The sequence below is a fragment of the Passer montanus genome, unplaced genomic scaffold (assembly GCF_014805655.1).
Source record: "Passer montanus isolate IOZ18808 unplaced genomic scaffold, ASM1480565v1 scaffold23, whole genome shotgun sequence".
Taxonomy (NCBI): Eukaryota; Metazoa; Chordata; class Aves; order Passeriformes; family Passeridae; genus Passer; species Passer montanus.
The window spans coordinates 8,172,138-8,193,737 of NW_024366926.1; the positions used below are offsets into that span (position 1 = coordinate 8,172,138).

At 35.7% G+C, this 21,600-nt stretch overlaps 2 protein-coding genes across 3 annotated transcripts in view; one reads left to right on the top strand and one right to left on the bottom strand.

Annotated features, from left to right (window-relative positions):
* Positions 1-16,220, top strand: part of AIMP1 (aminoacyl tRNA synthetase complex interacting multifunctional protein 1) — a 31,140-nt gene extending 14,920 nt beyond the window's left edge. Inside the window, exons 2-7 of one of the 2 annotated variants that reach the window (XM_039710385.1) lie at positions 513-646; positions 1,117-1,230; positions 3,418-3,573; positions 6,067-6,278; positions 9,538-9,706; positions 15,970-16,211. In XM_039710385.1, the coding sequence (XP_039566319.1) occupies positions 513-646; positions 1,117-1,230; positions 3,418-3,573; positions 6,067-6,278; positions 9,538-9,706; positions 15,970-16,136 (952 nt within the window). In that variant the 3' untranslated portion in view covers positions 16,137-16,211. Of the gene's footprint in view, positions 1-512; positions 647-1,116; positions 1,231-3,417; positions 3,574-6,066; positions 6,279-9,537; positions 9,707-15,969 lie in introns of both variants that reach the window. The other variant, XM_039710384.1, reaches the window with a different exon arrangement.
* A 748-nt stretch (positions 16,221-16,968) lies between these two features.
* GIMD1 (GIMAP family P-loop NTPase domain containing 1) lies at positions 16,969-21,395 on the bottom strand. Its single transcript, XM_039710386.1, has 3 exons — positions 21,298-21,395; positions 19,555-19,976; positions 16,969-18,399 (listed from the first exon to the last, which is right to left on the bottom strand). Exons 2-3 carry the CDS (start codon positions 19,945-19,947, stop codon positions 18,130-18,132), a joined length of 663 nt encoding a protein of 220 aa, XP_039566320.1. The 5' UTR covers positions 19,948-19,976; positions 21,298-21,395; the 3' UTR covers positions 16,969-18,129.
* Positions 21,396-21,600: the final 205 nt, after the last annotated feature.

Genomic DNA, 21,600 nt, shown 5'->3' on the forward strand with positions numbered 1-21,600 from the left:
TGTATAAAGTATTCAGTCTATTCTGAATTTATTGGAAACATTTGGAAATTTTTGTGGCATGATTCCATTTTCTTAGTCTCAATAAAATTTGATATACACTTAATTTTTTTTATTTTTTTTTTAGTTAAGCCCAGGATACAGTGTTTTCCTGTCCAATCTTTTCCCTTTTATTTGCTTCCACATTCCCCCCTGCTGCCCCCCACCATGTATTCATACCTTTCTTTCTGAGAAGGTAGATTTTTTTTTTTTCCTGTTTCATGAAGGAAGAACACATTTTCTGCTGCTGGGAAGAAAAATAGCTTTTCTTTCAAAACACTTGAAAGCAGCTGTCAAACATGAGATTCTGTTTAACGTTGCTTTTTGTTTGGACTGTGCATTAGGAGGTAGGAGTCCAGCTTTTCACTTAGCAAATTTTTTTATTCAGCAACTGATTTGAGAACTGCTTGACATGGTAAGAGATAGTAGTGTTATTGCATTAAGAAGTCATTAATTTTAGGCTGTTCTTTGTCTAGGTTTTTATCCCGTTTTTTGGTAAAGATGGCAGCCAACAATGCAGTGCTGAACAGACTGGAGCAGAAGGGTGCAGAGGCTGATCAAGTTATCGAGTACCTCAAGCAACAAATTGCCCTGCTCAAGGAAAAAGCCAGTAAGGATTTACCTATCTTATGCTACATCTGTTAATGAGATGGTTAACAGTAAATGCACATAGGAGAAAATGAGAATATTTGGTGTGTCAGCGTTTAAAGTGTGTTTCAAGTTCTCCAAGATAAACCTTGCAGTCGTAGCCCCACTTGACTGTCATGTGGTTTGTGGGGGTTTTGTAGTTTCTCAGAGTTTTTTCTTGTAATTCTGTTTAGGGGACTGAGAATATCGTATATTGAGAGGCAATTTGATTATATAATATTCTAAAAATGTCTATTTCAACAACAAAGAAAATAATTCCTAAGTATTTCTGATTATATACTCCTGTACTAGTAAACTTGAAAGTTTTCACTTTTGTGCTGTTTGGCTCACCATGTTTCACTTTTCTTTAAAAACAAACCTCTGTGTCCAAAGTGATGGATGCTAGTTACTGAAATCTGTTTTTTGTTTTTTTTTTAAATGTGTCAACTCTAGTCTTGCAAGCATCTCTCCGAGAAGAGAAAAAGCTCCGTGTAGAAAATGCTAAACTGAAGAAAGAAATTGAAGGGCTGAAACAGGAGCTGATTGAGGCAGAAATTCGAAATGGAGGTGGGAAAAAAAAGTACTATTCTCATACAACATTGATGTAGTTAGCACAAAACTGTCTTAATTCTTCTTGATTTTTATTGTTCTGTATGTAACTCTATGGTATTTCTTACAAATTCTGGATTTTCCCTGATTCCATGCCTATGACAAGTTACTTGATTCCAACATTTTAATAAGCTGCAGACCTATATACTAAACTTAATCAAACATGGAACTAGTTCTTTGTATTTTTTTGTTCAGTGCCTTGCATAATAGGCCGTGAACCTCAGTGACGATAATGATTCCTTGTAATTCTGTAGAAATTGCTACATGTCTAACTCTTCTTGCTACTTTGAATTTTTAATCTAGCATGACTGAAAGATCAGTATGAAAAGATCAAGCCAATGGTGCAAAGTACAGATGGCCAGGGACTTACTAGGAAAGCTGTGGTTATGTAAATTTATAAACAATGTGTTCTGAATTTATGAATCTGTGTCTTTAGACCAGCCTTCCATTGGACTTATTCTTTCTTTGCTCTCCTCTGTGTAGTTCTATTCAGCTTGTACCATCATTATATACTTCACAGTAAAAAAAAAAAAAAAAGAGGAAAAAACCCCCAAAACTGAAGTGTTTCAGATACACTTTGTTGTCTTTTAAAATTATTGCCAAAAAGTCCTCTTCTGCCCTCAAGAGTTATTGCTGTTAACCCATACTATCAGAATTCTGAATTGTTTAAGATATTATCCAGTGTATCTGGATGCCGGCATTTAACTGCACTGAATGTTTAACTGCTGTAAAAGCATGTTCAGTCTTCAAAAATATTAACATGTTGTGAATACAGAGAATTCTTTTTCTCTTTTGGACACCAGTAAGGCCTTTTCATGTACTAAATCGAACCATTACTTATATTTCTCTGTTGTCTTTTAGTCTGCAGCAGTTCTTGACAGGTGTGGGATATTTCACAGAATCTGTTGTCCAAGATGGCAAAGGAAATACTTGATGTGCATCTTCCTTAGCTAGTTAGCTAGTTCATCTGAGTGGTAGTAGGACTAATTTCAGATCTTTCCTTTTGAATGAAATAGATGTTTGTTAGATCTGAAAGGACTAAGTAGTTGGGCACAGAAATTAGATGGACATGGAAGATCAAAAATGTCACAAGATGTTTTTTCAAAAACCTGAGAAACAAAGACTTACCCCAACTAGCAAGCAAGTGGTTGTTGGTACAACAAATTTAATGTTCAAATTATTTTAGAAAGCTGTTTATAAGAATATAATTTGTGCAAATCACTTCCATGTTGAAGAGTACAGGCATTAACTAGCAAGGTGCAGTTCTTCAGGGAAGTTACTAAATATCTGAAATGAAAAACAAAACATGTATTCAGAATGGAGAATTCCATCATGGTGACAGCAGAAGGATGTATCAGTTGTTAATGATAAAACATTTAAAGGATTGAAAGGAACTTGAAAAGATCTCTCATCTATCCTTGCTTGGGAAAGGGAGCCTTGATGGTACTGCCTAGTGCACTGATGATGCTTACCCTGTACAATTATTAGGTTAAAAGCCTTGATGAGATTCTTGAAGAATGTAGAAGAGAGGTGCTTCTTACACTTCCATCTGGTGAGATTGAGAGTGCAATGTCCAGAATTATGTATCATCAGTTTAAAAAGAGCTCTTGAGGGTAATGTGGAGAATTTAGGAAAAAGAGAAATCAGCAGATCACGTTAGGGCTGCAGGTAGTTTTGTTTTATTCAGGCTCAGTTTCTTAAGTTAATCATAAGAGTTGGTGGATGATCTGAATATGCTATGAAAATGATTTTGTGCATAACTCATTTATAGAATAGTCTCCAGTATGACAAGAGCTAGTAGCTAGTACTGAAACTAAACAAATGGGAAATAGGGAATTGGTAGAAAAAATAACTAGATGTTGAAATCAGCTATAAAAGGAGATGTTGTTTGCTTATATATTTTGTTGTATTTAGGACTTTTTAGCATTTAAAAATGTGTAATCAAGCACTTTGTTTTAATTGATCATGATAATCATATATAGATTAAGTTCTGAAATGTGTTTTGTAATGTGGTTCATTACTCAGCAGTTGTGGTTTAGTATATTAAGCAAAATTTTCAGTTCTCTCTGCTTTTTCATCTATGTTGTACACTTAAAAATGTCAAAGTTCTGGTACTGCCCCTAACTTCTGTGGTTTTGATTTTAGTAAAGCAGGTTGCAGTTCCTCCTGGTACAACCCTTTCTACAGCTTCATTTTCAGAGGATGTTCCAAAACCTACAGCAGTTACAGCATCTTCTAGTTCCAAAGATCAAATTAAAGGTGAAGATGAAAAGAAAAAGAAGGAAAAAGTAGAAAAAAAAGGTACTTCAGTTTTCTTATCTCTGATAGACAGTCGAGGTATTTAATTTATGCAAGTGCTTTTGCATGATTTTGAGCACAAAATAAAAGTTTTCATACAGCTACAGTAGGAAGAGTCATGTGCTAGCTCTTAAATCTTGAAAATACTTGAAGCTAATGAAGGCTGTCAGCTAAGCTACAGATTCTTCCTTGCATGGGATACATGCCAAATTCTGTTTAATGTGACTGCACTTCCTCATTTGAAAAACCACCACCAACAGAAAACAAGGCATGTCTGTTGGACACCTGTACTTTTGTGCGAGTTGTTTTGTAAATTAAACCTATGTTTTCAATCATTCTCTTATGCAGATTATTATTAATTTGCTATGATTATATTTGTACAGGTTTTCAGAGTCTGGGTATTATGATAGTGCACTCTCTTTTTCTGGTGAGCTGTACAGTGACTTTTAAGCTATTTTATATTTTTTAATGTATTTCTGCCTTTAACACATTAATATTGCACAGAGCTGTAAATACAAAAGCAGAGGCCACATGTCATAGCAGGCAATTAAATTTTTCCCTCAAGTATTCAGCAGCTACAGAGCAAGTATTCAGTTGGTAAGGAAAAATAAAACTTCCTATATATGATGAGGGGAAGTAGAATACAAGTAGCTTAAATTCAGTCAGACAAATGCGATCACAGAATATTCTGAGTTGAAAGGGACCCACAAGGATCATCAAGTCCACCTCTTAAGGGAATGGCCCATACAGGATTGAACTCTCAAATTTGGTGTTACTAGCATCATGCTCTGGCCAACTGAGCTCATCTCATATGGAAAACAGTTTTAGACTTTTGCCTTATGCTGAAATATAGCACAAACATTAAATAGTAGTCCTGCACAGGCTATTTCTGTGGAGCTCAGCATCTGTTGAAGGTATTACATTTAACAGTTGAAGTAAAAAATGCGTAAAATTTGTTTTTAAGTCTAGAAATTGATGAAATGATGGACTGTCTCAAATCCTTTTGCTTTGTGTCACCTATGTCATCTCTTTCCTCTCTGGTTATTTTCATATTCTGTGTTCTACTTCTTGCAAAACTTATCTGTATGATTTCTTTGTGTATTGATTCTGGACTGACTCTTCACACTGGCCAGAGGAGTGAATGTTTCTCCTTAGCCTGTGGCATTGAAATGAATATTTTCTATGTATCTGTATGTATACACACCATGTACACATTTGCTGTGTTCCCATTTGAGGAAAGACTTAATTTCTCTTGTAGAGGAATATCATGGAGAACAGTGTGGAATTATACCAAGGATAAACGTAGTAGGTCTTTCAAATTATCTTAGATATTATATGTTAGCTATTTTGATTGGGATTTTTTCCAGTTTCTCTTATATTATTGTATATATGACTGATTTGATTAATCAAATTCTCCATTACATTAAATAACCCAAGTCCTAATCACTAGAGCTTGTCATTCATCATAAATGAACAAATACTTTTGAAGTGCTGTTGTTTCTATTAAAAAGATATAGCCTTTTTATTATTGAATGTATAATTTAATTTCATGCCTGTACTAGAACAATGATGAATGAAATCAAATTGCATGTTGTGTCTACTTTTCCTTTTTTGGCTCCCTTAAGTAGGGAGTTTAGTTTACATTAATATGTGAGTTATCTTGGATGAAAAAATAACAGAATATGCTTATTTAAAGTGAGCACATCTTAGACTTTTTTTAATCTCCCAGAGATTATAGCTGTTAAGCAAGTCTTAAACATCTCCTAAACAGCACAGTCTTATCTATAAACTGGATATAACTTGTTCATCTTGAAAGGAATATTGCATATTTTATGATTCGATGATTTATATAAGCAGCTGAGTATGTGGAGTGTTGCTTCACTCTTATTTTATACTACACAGTCTGTGTGTGTGATGATCATGGGGTAAAGACACCACACCAGGGGAATATCATAAGCCATGAGCATTTTCATGCACTCTTGTGTTTGGGAAGTGCAGAATGTTGGCTAATGTCATCTTGAAGGGTTGCATTGCAGCTGTGACAGTGCAGCTGCAGTGACTTGGCCCCTCCTGGCTGCATACTGTGCTGATAAGCACTCATAACCTGATGGACTGTGATTCTCTAGTTTCCTTTCGTTGGTGAAACACCATGGCAAGGCTTATTGGTAATTGCTAATTATTCAAATGGGATGATCAGGTAATTGATGTGGCCTTTGTCAGGGTAGGTGTGTCACACGTGTTAGCGGCACTTAAATTCAGGATGACTTTACAAACAGGAGGTGGTAATTAGTTGAGGTAATGATGTGAATTGAAGTGTGTCTGACAATTCACTGGAAACTGGTAACAGAGGTGCTAACTCTTTACTCTTCTTTTGTATTTTGCACAGAATTTACGCTTATTTCTGGGACTGTAGCTCACTTTTCCCTTGCATTAGTCATATATGTTAGTTGTTCTTTTTTTAATGTTTATTTCATGGAACAAAATGTTCTCTAATAGGTGAAAAGAAGGAGAAGAAACAGCAGCCAGCTGCTGGAAGTAGCGATGCAAAACCTGTAGATGTTTCTCGTCTGGATCTTCGTGTTGGCTGCATTATTACTGCTGAAAAGCATCCAGATGCAGACACTCTGTATGTTGAACAAGTGGATGTTGGTGAAGCAAGCCCAAGGACTGTTGTCAGCGGTTTAGTGAAACATGTTCCTCTGGATAAGGTATTGACAAAATTATTTACTGATAGCTTTTCCTTTCCTTAAGTATCTTAAGGCATTAATCTGTTTATAGGATATGTTTTTATTCTGCTAAAAGATTTGTACAGTCATGAAAACAAAAATAAAATGCAGATGGAAGTAATACTTAACAGCATTTGCCAGAAACCAGAGAAGTGCCCTTACCCCAAATCAGTTTCTGATTGCAGTGCTTCTATCCTGGGATCGTATTCCAATTCCTCTGCCATCGGTGCACACTGAACTCCTAAACTAAACAGATGTTACTCTTCCTCTAGGTTTCCTACTATGTAGTAGAGAAGTTATAGTAACCTTTTTGGTATGATCCAAACTTTTGAAACCTTTGTCTTCCAATTCTCTTTTATAGCCTATTGAAATATTTGTCATGAAGTAAAGCAGAGCATGTAAATTCAACTTAGCTGCCAATGAATAGCTTAAACAACAGTGGAGTACAAAATGCATACTTTTACTTCCTTGTGCAGAATAGAATCTGTGTCCTTGCTTTTTTTAGTTGATACGCTTTGGTGTTTGACACAGATGGTTCATAGGTGCCTTTGAACAACATAAGACTTCAAGATTTAGTTTTCCTTTCACCTCTTCTGGAGGGTGAGAGGAGTTGACTGAATGTTGCTCCTAAATTCAAATGCAAGCTTGGCATTTAAAACAGTGTCGTGTAGAGCAACTGCAAAATGGATCATGAAGATTCGAATTGATCTTAGTCTGGAAAAAGCTCCATTTTCTTAAATGTCTTTTCAATCATTATTTGCACACTGTCCCCATGGTAAGGCTGCAAGCATAGGAAACAATTAAAATTGTGATTTTTTTTTTTATGCTACAGAAAGTTAGTGAACAAAAAAACCTCACCTGAATATAGTAACTATTCTGCACTGATCACCTGATGATGTCCACTTACGGAATTTGCTCTGGGCAAAATGTCAACTTGCTTGCTTTTAGCAGTCTTCTTTCAAGAAAACATGTAGAGGAAAGCATCTTAAAAGCCATTCTAAATATACTTACAAACATGAAGTGTACAGAACGAAATGGCAGCAGGAGTCTTTTCTTTTTAACCTTCTTTCTGAGTGAAAAAATAATCTGAAGTACTCATTAGCAGAGAAGTAGGGATCATCCTTGCACGTTCTTTGAGAGCATTTTTGTTTGCGTGTCTGTTTTCGGTTTTGGCAAGTCTCTGTTAAGACAGTAAATTTTTAGAGGCAAGCTTCCATCTTTTTATGTTTTTTGAAGTGTTCAAAAATGTGAAGGCCTGGCATGTGTCTACTGCCATATATTGAAATAAAAATATATACATCAGATCAAGGACCATAGCCATAAATTTATTCACAAAAAATTCAGCTGTTTATGATTTTGGTGTTTGATGTGGTGATTTTGCAGTGTTTGAGGCTGTAGTATTTGTATCATCTGATTTTACTTTTGGTTAGGAAACACAGTATGTATCTTCACTAACATTTCAGTATGCAGTGCAAGTTATTTATGGGTGTGAAAACTTCTGGCATGCCCACTTTATATATGAAATGCTGTGATTTTGTTCACATCGTGGTGAAGCCATGTCGAAAGTTGTGCCCTCTGTTGTCATGAGCAGTTGTGTCACAAGTAACAGGGATATGGAAGGATCTTGGCACAAGGTGCACTATGCCATTACTGAGCTCTTTTGGCAGATGGGGACAAGTGGGGAAATTTCTGAAATGTCAAAAGCTTTTTTGTCACTGCATTTGGCTTTTTGAAGTGGATCTCTGTGTGTTCCTAGCATCAATACCTGTTTCAGGCAATTGTTCTTGAAATTCCAGCAGTTCTCCAGTGTCGCTTTTTGTCGTCTTATCCTCTTTAATCTAAGAGAACCTCATGTCAGTGATCAGAAGTGAAGAACAGGAATGTAGGGAATGTGTCTTAAGCTTAACCAGAAGAGCAAAGGCCACCATCATCCTCCAGAAATGCTATTCTACAACCATTGTAAGAGGTTACATTACAGTTACATCTGTTATGAGTGATATACTCTGATTTTTGCAGCAGAAACTTTTCCTTCCACTTAGATGCCTTGAAATTTTTTCTTTCTAGATTATTGTGATCTCCACCCAGTAATTAGCCTTTGATTCATTAATTGTTATCCAGTGCTAGATAATGCTACAACTTGCATTTTAGTCACTGGCATGTTACAAGCATTTTTTTTGTTTTGTGCCACTTATTCGCATAGCAATAACTTGAGAAATTTTCAGTCAGTGGGCTGGCTTGAAACTGATGCAAGATAACTTTTTCTTATAACTTTCATTTTGGCAATTTAAATTTTTGCTTTTTAAGGTGTTGTCTTTGGAAAATATGCAGTGTTTGAAATAGTTGATCATATGAGTTTTATTAAGTATTAATCCTGCAAGTTCTGTTCAGACTTTGTACTGTGATGCTCAAAGACCAAAATCTAGAAATATTAAATACTTATATGTAATGTAGCATGGGAATTAAGACAGCCTTACTTTGTATCTTAAGAATGTTCAGGGTTTAATTTTCATTTCAGTTTGAAAGCGTGGTTTGTTTTAGAGTCCAAAGTGTGGCATTTTTTATGAACAAAGAGTATTTTCTCTGGTTTACTTTTGTAATTATTAAAATAAAACAACAGAGAAACATTTTACAGGTTTGCACTAACAGATTTAGTGTTCAGTATATACAGCCATTTTCAGTGGCTAAAAAGCACTCAAGGCATTGGGGTTAACTAAGATAAAATTTAATATTCAAGTGAGCTCATTATGTAGAAGACCTCTAAGCTTCCAGGATACAGTTTGAAATTTTTACCTATGGGCCTAATTTGTAGACTTGTTGTTGTTATTTTTAGTACTATCATCATTCAATTATTGATATCATTAAGTAGGAATTGTTTAGTTTGTAGTGCTATATAGAAAGTGGACTAAAGTGGTGGTGTGTAATGAATAAAGATGGAATGTGAGTGAAATGCCTCGCCTGGTTTTTAATTTTCTAAATGGAATATTTTATATTTCCATGATAAATATGTCACATTTCAGCATTTAATCCCTTATTCACTGGCCAGCTCTTAAGGGGTTTAAATGTTATGTTACTGCTGTTTAGCCATTAAAATTGTGATTCTGTTGCTACATGCTTCTCTTACACTTCACTTGTTATGGTAAGTTCTCATCACTGTAATTCTTTCATTATAATGAAATAATGGGAGTCCCCAAAACCACGTGCCATTTTAAGTACTCACGTCCTTCTGTTTTCCTCCCCCAAGATGCAGAATCGGATGGCAGTGCTACTCTGTAACTTGAAGCCTGCAAAGATGAGAGGAGTAGTATCTCAAGCAATGGTGATGTGTGCCAGCTCCCCAGAAAAAGTGGAAATTCTGGCTCCTCCTGCTGGAGCAGTACCAGGGGATAGAATCACTTTTGAAGGGTTTCCTGGTAAGTAGGTATTTGGGAAAATGATGGAAACAAGTATGCCAAGGTAACCTCAGTGTTGAAGCACATAAAACAGCTTTTTTTAAAGCTCATTGTGTTTTTTGTTGAAATTTGCTGAATTAATTCTTGGTTTTAATTTTTTTTACTACCATGCTAATATTGTGTAAATAAAGGATTGAAAATACTTTCTCATCTGTCAAAAACTTGTAACTTGATGAAGTTGTATAGAGCTTTAAGTCTCAGTAAGTATTTCAGTTTTGAAATATATGGATAAACATATTTGTACTTGGCAAATTACAACAAACAAACGTAAAGCATCTTTCAGTGTCTCGGCATAATTGATGAAGTATTAAATTCCTAATTCCAGCTCCTCCCTGTAATGCAAGTATCAGAACTTTGGGTAGAATTTTTTGTTTGTTTGTTTTTGAGGAAGAAGAGATGGAGGGGATAGGAGGGGTTGGAAGTTTCCTATTCGTGAGAGGGGCCCGTAATATTCAAAACACCAGGGTTTTTTTGTTTGTCTGGGAGAAAATGTCTTTTTAGGCTTCCAAAGAAAGACATTGGACTTTTTTCCACTTAATTAAATAAATAAATCCATATTTTTTCAGAATATAAATTATCATTTTACTGAATGAATCTTTATCAAAAGATGATTTTTCATCCATTTTTTGATTTCTTCCACCTCTGTGAAAATGATTAATTTTTGACTGCATATTGGGAACTTAGATAAAGCATCATAGGTTTATCATTTTGGTTTAAAATGCTGTTTATTAGAGCTGAGTCTGAAAAGAGAGACTAGTGTAAATAATCTTGCATGGCACAGATGATGTGAATGCACCTGCAGTGTGCTGTGCACTCCTTATCCATAAGGAGAATTTCTTTCCTTTCCATTGTTTGAGTTATTGCTGTATTTTTTCACTCATTGTGGCTGTCAGTCATAAAGGAAGTTTGTGTGAGAACTTGGTGCTGCCCGTAAGGGCGAGGACACACAAGCGGCTCAGTTGCTGGTGCCACGTGGGAGCTGCCTGTAGACTCCCCTCTTACCATCAGCTGCCCAGCTTTATCCTGCACCCTAGGTACTTAGGAGTTTGTGCAGCAAGCCCAAGCCCAGACCTACTCAGGTCAGCTGTTGAGTGGATCACAGAGGTCTTGGTGAGCCCTAGGTACTTAGGAGTTTGTGCAGCAAGCCCAAGCCCAGACCTACTCTGGTCAGGGGTTAATGGATCACAGAGGTCTTGGTGAACAGTGCTCTTCTGGTCAGGATCACTCCATCACTTAAACTTGAAAGAACATAGTCCAAATCCCAGTATTTCCCATATTGGGTGAAAGTGTATGTGTGTGCATTTATCAATGAAGTATTCATCTTCAGGAGGAATTTATAGTTCAAAAGTTGGCTTTCACATGTGAGGAAATGGTGTAACTTTTCTTTTCTGCATAGAGCCATATGAACCTTTATAAACTATTGCACTTCTGACAATTTCTAGCTGTGCAGCAGAGTTTTGATTTATAAACCTCTTGGCAAGCTCTATGCTTAAACATATTTGCATAAAATACCTTTCATAAATATATATGGATCTATATATGAATATATATATATTTATACTTCTCAAGAGTGAAACTGTGATGCTTAAAAAATATATATTTGGGTTAGAATATGATAAAGAAAGCAATGCTCTATCTAGGTGTTTTATGAAATCAAAAAATAGCTCAGCTTGTTGTGATTTAATACTCCAATTAAAAATACTTTAAAATAATACTGTTTCAAAAGGAAATCAGTCTGGCAGCATTTTTTTTTCAGTTTTAGTTTCCTGTATTAAAAATATATCAAGCTTGCTAGTTGAGATGCAGAATTTGTTAGCTATACTGAAATCTTAAATGCTTCAGCAATTAATTGCATTGACTAAATTGTGGGAATACTCACTCATGGCTTCTAGTTGTTATCACGTATAGTGAGTAAAGATGGATTAACTGTTGGACCTTTGTTACCTGCAAGAGTCATATGTGCCAAATACACTCACACTGCTATCTGCTGCTGTGGAAATGGATGTGCAAGAGAGCATCAAGTTGTAGAATAAGCACTTCTAGTGCAAAAGCCCTGGAAAATGATGTACAGGTTCAGCCCTAAAAAATGCTCTTTGCCCAGCTTGAGGGTCTTTTTTTGTTTGCTTTTGTCTAAGATGAAATTTACATCTCAAGTATCTTCATATACCTGGCATTTGAAAATGTGGCAGCTGGCAGTAGTGCTATTTTCTGTTCACTAGCATATCTGTTCTTGCTCCTGACCAATGAAGTGAATTCTGTCAAAATAATTGAACCATTTGACTCCACTTGTTTGGGTTTTTTACAGTGGCAAAAAGATTTTCCTAGAGCAATCAGTTATAGAAATATTTGTTCTAAAATTATTCCCAGGTGTTACAGTATGCAGACACCGTGTTGACATTTTGATCCTTAAAAGATATAGAATAAGCTAAAGATGATGTGTAAGTTGTTCTAGTTCTGAAGTTATGACTTGCAGTCAGTAAGACAAGATTTTGTGGGGATTATACCAGTTTTCTTCTGGTGGAGAGCCAAAGACTTGGGGCTCTGATAAGTGCCAAATGAAAGTTTTTGCAAGGTGTATATATGCAGGGCTATAGATTGTAGTGTGAAATGTGGCACTATATTCTAATGCTTCATGAAGAGCTGCTTGAAAAATTTTGTAGGTATGAGATTTAAGCTAATCAGTGACTTTGAAAATTTACCTAATGGTTCGTAGTACAAAGTAAAGTGATCTATCTTCTTTTTACCTAAAACTTATTTAAAAGAATTCTCAGACTTGTGATTTTACTATCTTGAGTAGGAAGATGCAAAAAAAAAAAACCATTGGTAGATGGACACCTACAAAACCATGGGTGACATCTACTTTTGTAAATTTATTTGTTGGGTACTTGTCTTTTCAAAATTGCTGTTGTAAACTAAATTAAGGGAAAACTCATTGGGAGATGGGGAAGCTCACTGGGAGACAGGAAAACTGTTTCTCAGTTTTTTAACAGGGTTGAACAATCTTCTACTCACCTTTTTTGTGTTAAAACCTTCTGCTTCTTGGCTGCTGCTCTCTCCTCAAAGACCATCTGGCACTTGCCTGATGCTGTTACCAGGAGGATAGACTTCTTGTTGTGTCAGATGTCATTTAATTTCACTGCTTAATTGTAACCATTTCTATTCTGATCAATTTTTTGTTTTAAAAAGTATCTGTAAAGCATAAAGATTCAGTTGGAGTCCTTGAAGTTAAAATAGAAAGGACAGCTGGGTCTTATTTAAGTTTGAAGTATGAAAGTCTGTGAAGCAACAGAAGCACCACCAGCAACAATAAAGCAGTTCTAAAATGCACGCAGCTGTCTATCAAGCAGCTTGGAATTGGGCTATTTTTAAGTCTTCTCTCTCGATTATACAAAATATTCATGAGATAGACTAATTTTCTTTGGCCATTTTAGTCAAAGTAAACAAATGGTATCTTGTCTCAAACCAATTAAAATTTTTTTGTAGCTAGTGGAGTGTTTACCTAGAACTATCTTGAGTGTTATAGAGGAGTGATTTGGTCAGGAATGCTGTTGCCTGGAGTACTGTTCTGTTTTGTTTATTTAATTGATGTCTTTGCCCTCAGTGGAATTTTTAGTATTGGAGTGTTTTATACTCCAGTGCATGAATCTTCAAGGTCTCTTGAGCCTTTTTTTGCGTTAAGAACTTTATCAAATTTTTATAGATCTTCACTAGAAAAGATCTGATTTTTAAACTGTGTAAGAATTCTTCTATCATGTGTGTGTAAATTATATAACCTCCTACGCAGTAATTACCTTAAGAGAGCAATAATACTTGAAGATTTATAGTTGACTGTGAAATCTCTTTTTTGATAGCAGTATCGGACACTTTGATGCCACAGGAACCAAAATCTGTTACTTAAATTATATAATGAAATTATCATTCAGGTCTAAGAATCACTAGTAATTTAGTGAATTACTGTCTCTTTAAAATAATAAAAAGTGGTAAAGCTGGGGTGCAGTGGTTAGCCTGTAGTTAGCAGGTTTTTTTAATCAAAGCTGGAGTGTATGGATGCTTTCCTTCAGCTGCATGGTTACAATCCACTGTGGGGTAGGTGGCATTAAGTAAAGTCACACATCACTCTGTCCTTTTGCCCCTTGCTGTGCTGAGATACATTCTCTCAGCAGTTTTTGAACTGTTGCAAAGTGGAGAGGTTTCTTGCTTATGATGAAAATTTTTTGTAATAAAGCTGTGAGATGGAATGATATGTTTAACAAAATTTGGGACCTCTTATTTGGCCCATTTTTGGTAAAAAGAGTGGAAAGCTGATTAAACCATTAAAAGCTTCAATTTATTTTATTTATAGAAACTCTTCTAAAGAATATTTTCTGGGAAGAAGGAATGCAGTGAGGAGAAGGCATAGGAAAATGCACAGCCTAAAGCTCTGGTAGTATTTAAAATTGGTGCCTATGCTAATCTAATATGAGCTCACCACAGATCCCAAGGGAGCTTGACACAGGATTCCAGAGAAACTTATTAACATCCAAAATGTGTTTTTTATAATAAAAGTCAGGAGGTTTTCTTACTGAAAAAAAGAAATCATGTGCTTTTTATATTTGAGGAGGGGAAGGAAAATCTACAATGGATCACTTAACATTCTGTTTAATGATTTTATTAGTTTGTATGCATTCACTGTGGTCTAAATCCAAGTTTGCCTTTGTTCATGAACCTGAGCATTAAGCTGATTTATTTTTGGGAAAATGCACAATTAGTTCTAAACATTTAATAATTTTTATTTAGTAGTGCAATTGTTTAAATAATCAGGGTATTTAAATTTCTTCCTCTGTTTAATATTAATTATAAATATTATATAAAGAAAATTATTAATGTTGTGACTGATTTTTCTCTGAAATACTAAATGCTCTCTGGTTGTGAAATAACTTGAGTGCATTATTAAATACTGCTCTGGTAAGGCTAGCTTACTTCACAGAGAAATCTGGTCTAGCCTGCTTCTCTTGCGTATATAGAAACTACAGAATACAGACACGTAGACACTACAGAATACCCATATAGACAGAAATAGCTCAGGTTTGCAGGCACTGAGAATGTGAGTAGACTGAACTATGGAAAACATTTAAAGGAGAATACCAATAAGGCATAAGGCAGGCTGGAATGAGAGTAGTGGATTTAACCACTGGTTGGTCAGTCAGTCAGGACTTAACAAGTAGTGATGAATTTCAACCAACTACTAGAAAAAGATATGTTAAAATCCCTGTATTTAGTTTGGTTTATGTCTGTACTTTGCATTTCATGCTTATTCAAAAATATGAATAATATCCTTCACTAGGCTATATAATTTGTTGATACTATTTCAAACATTATTAGAAAAAGCCTTTTGTGGTCATTAGAGATCCTTAAATAATCAGATTTGCTAATGTAGTTAGTTACTGTCAATACCACTAGGGTGTAGGTATCTTATCATGATATATCCATGGGAAGAGGAAACTGAAGCTTATCAAGGCTGAGTCCATAATTGCTGAAACTAGCTAATTTCTACTGCTTCTATTGTTTTGAGCATCAGAGCTTGTCATCTAACAATACAAAACATAGCAGAACAGTGTGTAACTTGGGGCTAAAATGATATGTCAGTATTCCACCTCTGAACTATTCTTGTCTAAATTCAGTATTCCACAACTGTAACAGCATCTGCTAAGTGCATTTAATTTCTTATTAAAACATCATTCATTTCTAAAGTTAAGATGCTGACAAACCTGTCTTGGTGAGCAGTGTACTTCTGTGGTCCATATGTACCTAATTCTTGGGAATTCTTTTGGTCTGTAGTATAAACTAACTAACAACAAATGTAGTGTAAACTAACTAACAACAGTGCTTGTTGTCTGTTGTTTACCTTCAAACGTGGTCCATATGTACCTAATTCTTGGGAATTCTTTTGGTCTGTAGTATAAACTAACAGCAATGGTTTAATTTCTTCCTTTTGACAGTGCTTGTTGTCTGACACAACTTTTTTACCTTGAAAGATCCTCTTTTTCAGAGAGGTTCTGGAGACATTTCCTAGACAGTTCCTAATTCCAACTAAAGTTTTCAATTTGAGAATCAAAAGGAATGTTAGGGTTTTTATCCCTTAAGAGTGTGTGCAGCAATGCTGTGGGGGCTGTCATAGATGTGTAAGTACATAGAGCTCTTGCTCCGAATTGTGTGCTATGAGGTTATTCTTTGTTTTGAAACAGGAGATCCTGAGAAGGAACTTAATCCAAAGAAGAAGATTTGGGAGCAAATCCAACCTGATCTTCATACCAATGACCAGTGTATTGCTACATACAAAGGAGTTCCATTTGAAGTGAAAGGGAAAGGAGTGTGCAGAGCAGAGACCATGGCAAACAGCGGAATTAAATAAATAAATGGTTATTAGAAACTTTTACAGATGTTGAAATAGAGAGTGATGCAAGCACGATAATAAACATGAAATGCATGGCTAAGACCTGTTGTGTTTGACTTCTTTTCCATAATGTGTTACATCTCCAACATTTTGACAATTCACTCCTTCACTAGGCTTGTTGTCCTTGAGGTTGTGTGCTGTCAGCAGTTATTAACCACTCAGTGCTCATAACTTAATTGCCAAGGCTTGTTTGTGGTGGGACCACAGGCAGGCAAGTAACTTTTCTGGACAGCTTGAAGGTGTAGAGCTTCTATTTAGCAAGAACTAAAGGAAAAAGGAAAATATTCTGCCGTGTTCCTTGTGTGCTCATTGCAGGACTAGCAGCTGGTTAGTGAAGAGCACAGTTCTTTTATTCTTCTAGTCACTTTGTAATAGTTTTTCTCCTCTTCTTCCAAGCAGTTTTCAGATGTATTGTAAGCCTCTGCACCTTAGTTCTTGCCTGTGTTCTCTCTGTAGTCTGCAGTCAGTTGTAACTGGAAGATTAAACTGTGGTGGTTTATGCCCTAGGATGTACAAGTGGATACACTTTCATGTCCCCAGAACTAAACTGTTATAATTTCATTAAGATCAAAGCTGCCACTTTGCTAGAGTAGTTCTTTATCTAGTCCACTTAGGTATATCCTTCCAAACTGATAGGTAGGACTAAGAAATAATTAATAACAGATCCCTGGAACTAATAAAAAATTAATAAAGCCCCTCAAAACCCAAAAATCCAGCCTGCAAGGAAACCCAAAAAAGTAACCAAACCAAAAAAAATCTGTTTCCAGTGCTCAAACAGGTATAAAAATAATTGATGTTTTGATTTTGTTTTAATGTGCCTTTATGCAATGATGTTTTATACAAAAAATGCTTTGGTTTTAACAGAAATAGCTTCTTCAATTTTTAGAGTTAGTATTATTTCATAGTAATGTTGTACAAATAGTTATGTTGCTAGGCTGTTAGCCTCAAATTAATTCTTTTAATTCCTTACTTGCAGTAATATGAAAATAAATATTTTGCATCCATTCACAATAACCCTTTTGATTAGCTATATAGAGATACTTGAGATATTTTTGCATATAATATTAAATTAAACTGTTGCTGTATAACCATTGAAACAGTAAATAGTATTTTAAATACTGAAATTAAAAACAAACTTCAGCCTTTCTAAATTTTGCAGGCTTTGAACTTCATCCAGTAAGTGGAGAGAAAACAAAATGACAGTGATATAAAATTAAAAGAAACATGCATAAAGAGGAGATGAACAGATTTTCTTTTTGAATGAGTTTTGTTTGTGCCTGTAAAGTGTTAGTTTTTCATGCATCTGGCAATAAGTAATAGTTATTAGTTCTTTTAAATGTGCTGAATAGCATTAAGCACATGGGAGCCATTTTATCTGCCTTGTAAACTGTATATCCTATAATGTCTTATTAAATAAAATCATTGTAGTTCAAGAACTCAGTTATAACTAATCTTGAATCATGGTAGGGAATACTTTTACAACAGATAAATCTTAGCTTTTAGTACCAGAAAGCTCTTTTTAGAAATGGAAATTCAGAGGAACTTCTGAAGGCTTGAAGAATTGAGCAGAGGCCCCCTGAGTCTGATCTCATGCATTTTTTACTTCCGTTTTTATTTTTATTTTTTTCTTTTAAAATTTCATTTTATTCTCCTAGATCTGTATTCTGTGTGAACTGGAATATACAGTCTGGTGTAGTGCAAAATCCCATTTGTAACTACACACATATTAGCATGATTTTGGAGCACTAATTTATTCAGATTTTGTGGTTGAACCTAGGATTCTGAATGCAGTGGTGTGAGGTACTGATAAGCTAAAGAGATATTTCTAATTGTGTGTTCAAAGGTGCTTGGTGTGGATGTGGAGTTTTCCAGTTGATGGCTTTTATTCTTTTATTTCTATTAGATGTTACCTACTGTAGAAAATAGACAAGTGAGCACCTTAAAGCTAATTTTATTCCTTGCTGTGTTTAAGTAGTACTTGATAATTATTTCTTTGTATAAAATTCAAGAGCTTTCTTAAGACAATATTTCTTTGCTCTTTAATTATGCTGCTGTGGTTGTCTAGGAAGATGTATTTATGCTGTAGTGAGCTCAAAAGTGACAACAGGGTACTTGAGGCGCTGTGCAAATATGTTTCCTCACTGTATCCAGCCTCTTCTGCCTTGTCTGCATGAGTAAGTAGGACTGCAGTGAAATCCTTCCACGTGGGACCCAGAAGTTCCTGTAATGAAAAGCAAATTTTAACTAGTTATCTCTTATTTCTTTTCTCCACTCCCATTTCATATGCTTAGTACATTACCAGACCATTTACATGTATGTTTTTTTTTTTTAATCCTGGCAGTAATCCAGTTCATGCTATACGAGTTGCTGAAATTTCTGGGGTTTTTTTCACCTTTCTGAGACATTGACATTTCTGTGAAAATATGTGGTCATGCAGTACTAGCAGTTCTCTCTTCCCTGGTTACAGATGTTAACAGAATGTCTCCAGTTAAAAAATGTTCATGTAAATAAGGAAAACTGGTTGTTTAGCCATGTCACACATTAGTCTGAAATCGGTAGTTACCACATATCCATATTGCCACACTGTTTAGAGCTCTTCAAAAAACTTTCTTGAAAACACTGAAGCACCTTTTGTTGAAAAAATGAATGATGACTTTCTATGTAACATCAACTTCAGTTCCAGCTGTGATCCATAAAACTGAACTATTCTCAACAATTCAGGAAAAACACAAATCAAATGCAACACCTTAAATAATGGGCCAGAGAGCTTTTCTTCAACTTCTGTAATTTATCTGATGGAGGGAAATGGAGAGAACAAGCTGCTTTTCTTTTAGAAAGTACAGAAAATTTTAATAGGACTAGGAGAGGTTGGGCTTTAATTTACAGGTGTAAATGAAATTACGACTTCAGTGCAATCCTGCTAACTCCTCTATATGACAAGAAGCCTACCTTGATGAAGAAGGACACTGCAGTGATTTTGACTCTAACCTAAATGCTAAAGTGTACAGAACTACTTTAAAGGATAAAGTACAGGTCTACTTCCAAGGTAAGCAGGTGTCAAAACCACCTGGTGTATTGATAGTGATTAATCTGTTTTAGACCCTAGGGATGAAAAATATCAAGCACATACAAAATTTTCCTTTAAGCTGCCCAAGGAAGTCTTGAATTACCAGTTTCAGAAAGAGAGGAGAGAGCTTTGATTTGCTGAGGACTCAAAATCAGTTACAATCTGTTCTGAAATTAGTGTCTGCCACTGGCAATTCATTAGGCTGTCGTTGGAAAAAAATTCACTTTTGCAGTCAACTCTGCCGTAGCTACTGTCACCTGAAGATGAAAGAGTTGCCATTAGGGCAGAGACTTTTTTTTTTTTGGTTACCTGGATGAGCTGAACTGTGTCATCGCTTTCATCTGGACACAGAGGCAGGTCAGCCCTGAGGACCAAGAGGGCCAAGTGCAGGCCTTCCTCCCCGAAGTGCCGAGCCAGGGCTGCTCTCACCGTGTCTCTCACTTGCTCTTTGCTCAGAGCACTGTGAGGGCAGCTGGGGGTGTCCAGTACTCGAACACGGAGAGCTGACTCGCAGCCATTTCTCCGGATGAGCCCCGAAATGCGGCCGCTGCGTCCCAGGCTGCAGCACGTGGTGACGGAGCTGGGGCACAGACGGCTCTCAAAGTCTGCACTGCCCAGCAGGCTGTTCCCAGCAGCACTTTTGCCTGTCTGAGCTTTTCCAAGCACAACAAGGTTGATGGTCATCTCATTGCTGTCTGCCATTGTCGGCGCTTTTATCCACAAACCTGTCACTAAGTACAAATAACATTAGGTGCTTCAAATGACTTCGGGGGGTGGGGGGAAAGAAGAGGCAAGAATTTCCAGTATTCAGTGTCTTTTGAGTGTTTTTCCCTGCCTGAAATGTGAAAAGAGTTTTAGGAAGAAGCAATAATGTGGAGAGGCAACAGAGAGGGGAGAAGTTGTGGAACACCTGTGGAAAATACTGTTGGCATTCTGAGACGGTAATAGGTTAGGAGAAGGAGGCCAGTTAGGGAAGGAAGAAGAGAATGGTGACAAATAGGTGCTGCTGTTATTAAGTGACAGTGTTTCAGGATGTAAATATTTACTTCTTGTATGAAAAAGAATAATCAAAGAGCAGTAGATTTTAACGGAGCACTTTTCCATAGCTTAAAATATATATTTCATCAGCTGCCACTGACATTGAAATAGACAGTAGTCTAAAAGGGCTTTCTGATGCAGAAAAATATCTCTATTAAAAAAAAAAAGAAAGAAAAAAAAAGGAGGAGAGCTGAAATAGTCAATCTCATTAAAATGAGATTTTGGAAATGTATACTAAACCAATTTATTAGCATGGTAATTGGAAAAGAAAAACATAGACTGGTGGATAGAGAGAGGGAACTGGCTTGGGATCATTTCCAGTTACTCTATTTGTTCATAAACAAGACCTCTCATTCTCTTTGTACTTTTCTGTAACCCAGTATCTGAAGGGGTTTTGGTGTGTGCTGATCATCTAACAGGAAAATTTGTTATTTAAATTAATTGAGACATGTTTGAGAAGGTAAAACCATAGTGGAAAATAGCGGATTTTAAGTTTCTGTGGCATGTGAACTTCAGAAATTATTTTTTTAGATACTATTTTGAGGTACCCACAGAGAGATCATGGATAATTTCAGACTGGGTTTTCCTGTGATTAATTTATTTAGATTCTTGCTGTACAGTTTAAGCTTTCTTTCTCATATTAATTCCATGCCTAAATCAATATTTTGAAATAACTTCAGTACAGCACCAAAGACACAAGAGCTAATAACATACTAATTTTGTTATAGTCAGCATTGAATATGTACATGATAATCTTCCTTACTGAATTCACAGTGAGGTTTTTGTGGATTTTTCAATGATCAATTTCCTTTTAAGAAGACATCTTATGAAATGATTGTCTTCAGTTATTCATCAGTCTAGATATGCATTGTACACTCTGTAGCATAATAGTAGGAAGTAGTGGACATGGATTAGTCCATTCCTTATTTAAATCATAATCAAAAATTTGGGTTTTTTTCCCTGTAAGCAGTCTACGCTTAAATACTTAGATTAGTTTCATTTTGGGTCACTTACCTTATTTTCCCTTAATTTCTTCTTTCATTCAGGCTTCATTCATAAACCACATGTGCAGTATAGAAAGAAGTTCATACGTGAACTTTGAAACTACCAGCAGCACCGTACCACGCTGAGACTGTTACGTACACGTTAATCTGGTTAATTTATTACTGATAGCTCCTCATTCAATTGCATATGTTTGGTCAGTAGTTGGCACGGTTGAATTTTTGTAACTTAGCTGCAAATAATGTTTTTGAAGTCACTTAAGTGATTGCATGACGTTGATATTTTTAAAAGTAAATTAATTCCAGTTAGTTAAAT

What these genes read in the sequence shown, in the direction of transcription:
- GIMD1 (XM_039710386.1), bottom strand. Translation starts at nt 19,947, where the DNA reads ATGGCAGACAGCAATGAGATGACCATCAACCTTGTTGTGCTTGGAAAA. An exon ending in ACACAGTTCAGCTCATCCAG is followed by an intron (nt 18,400 to 19,554) that starts GTAACCAAAAAA and finishes TTTTCATTACAG; the next exon opens with GAACTTCTGGGTCCCACGTG.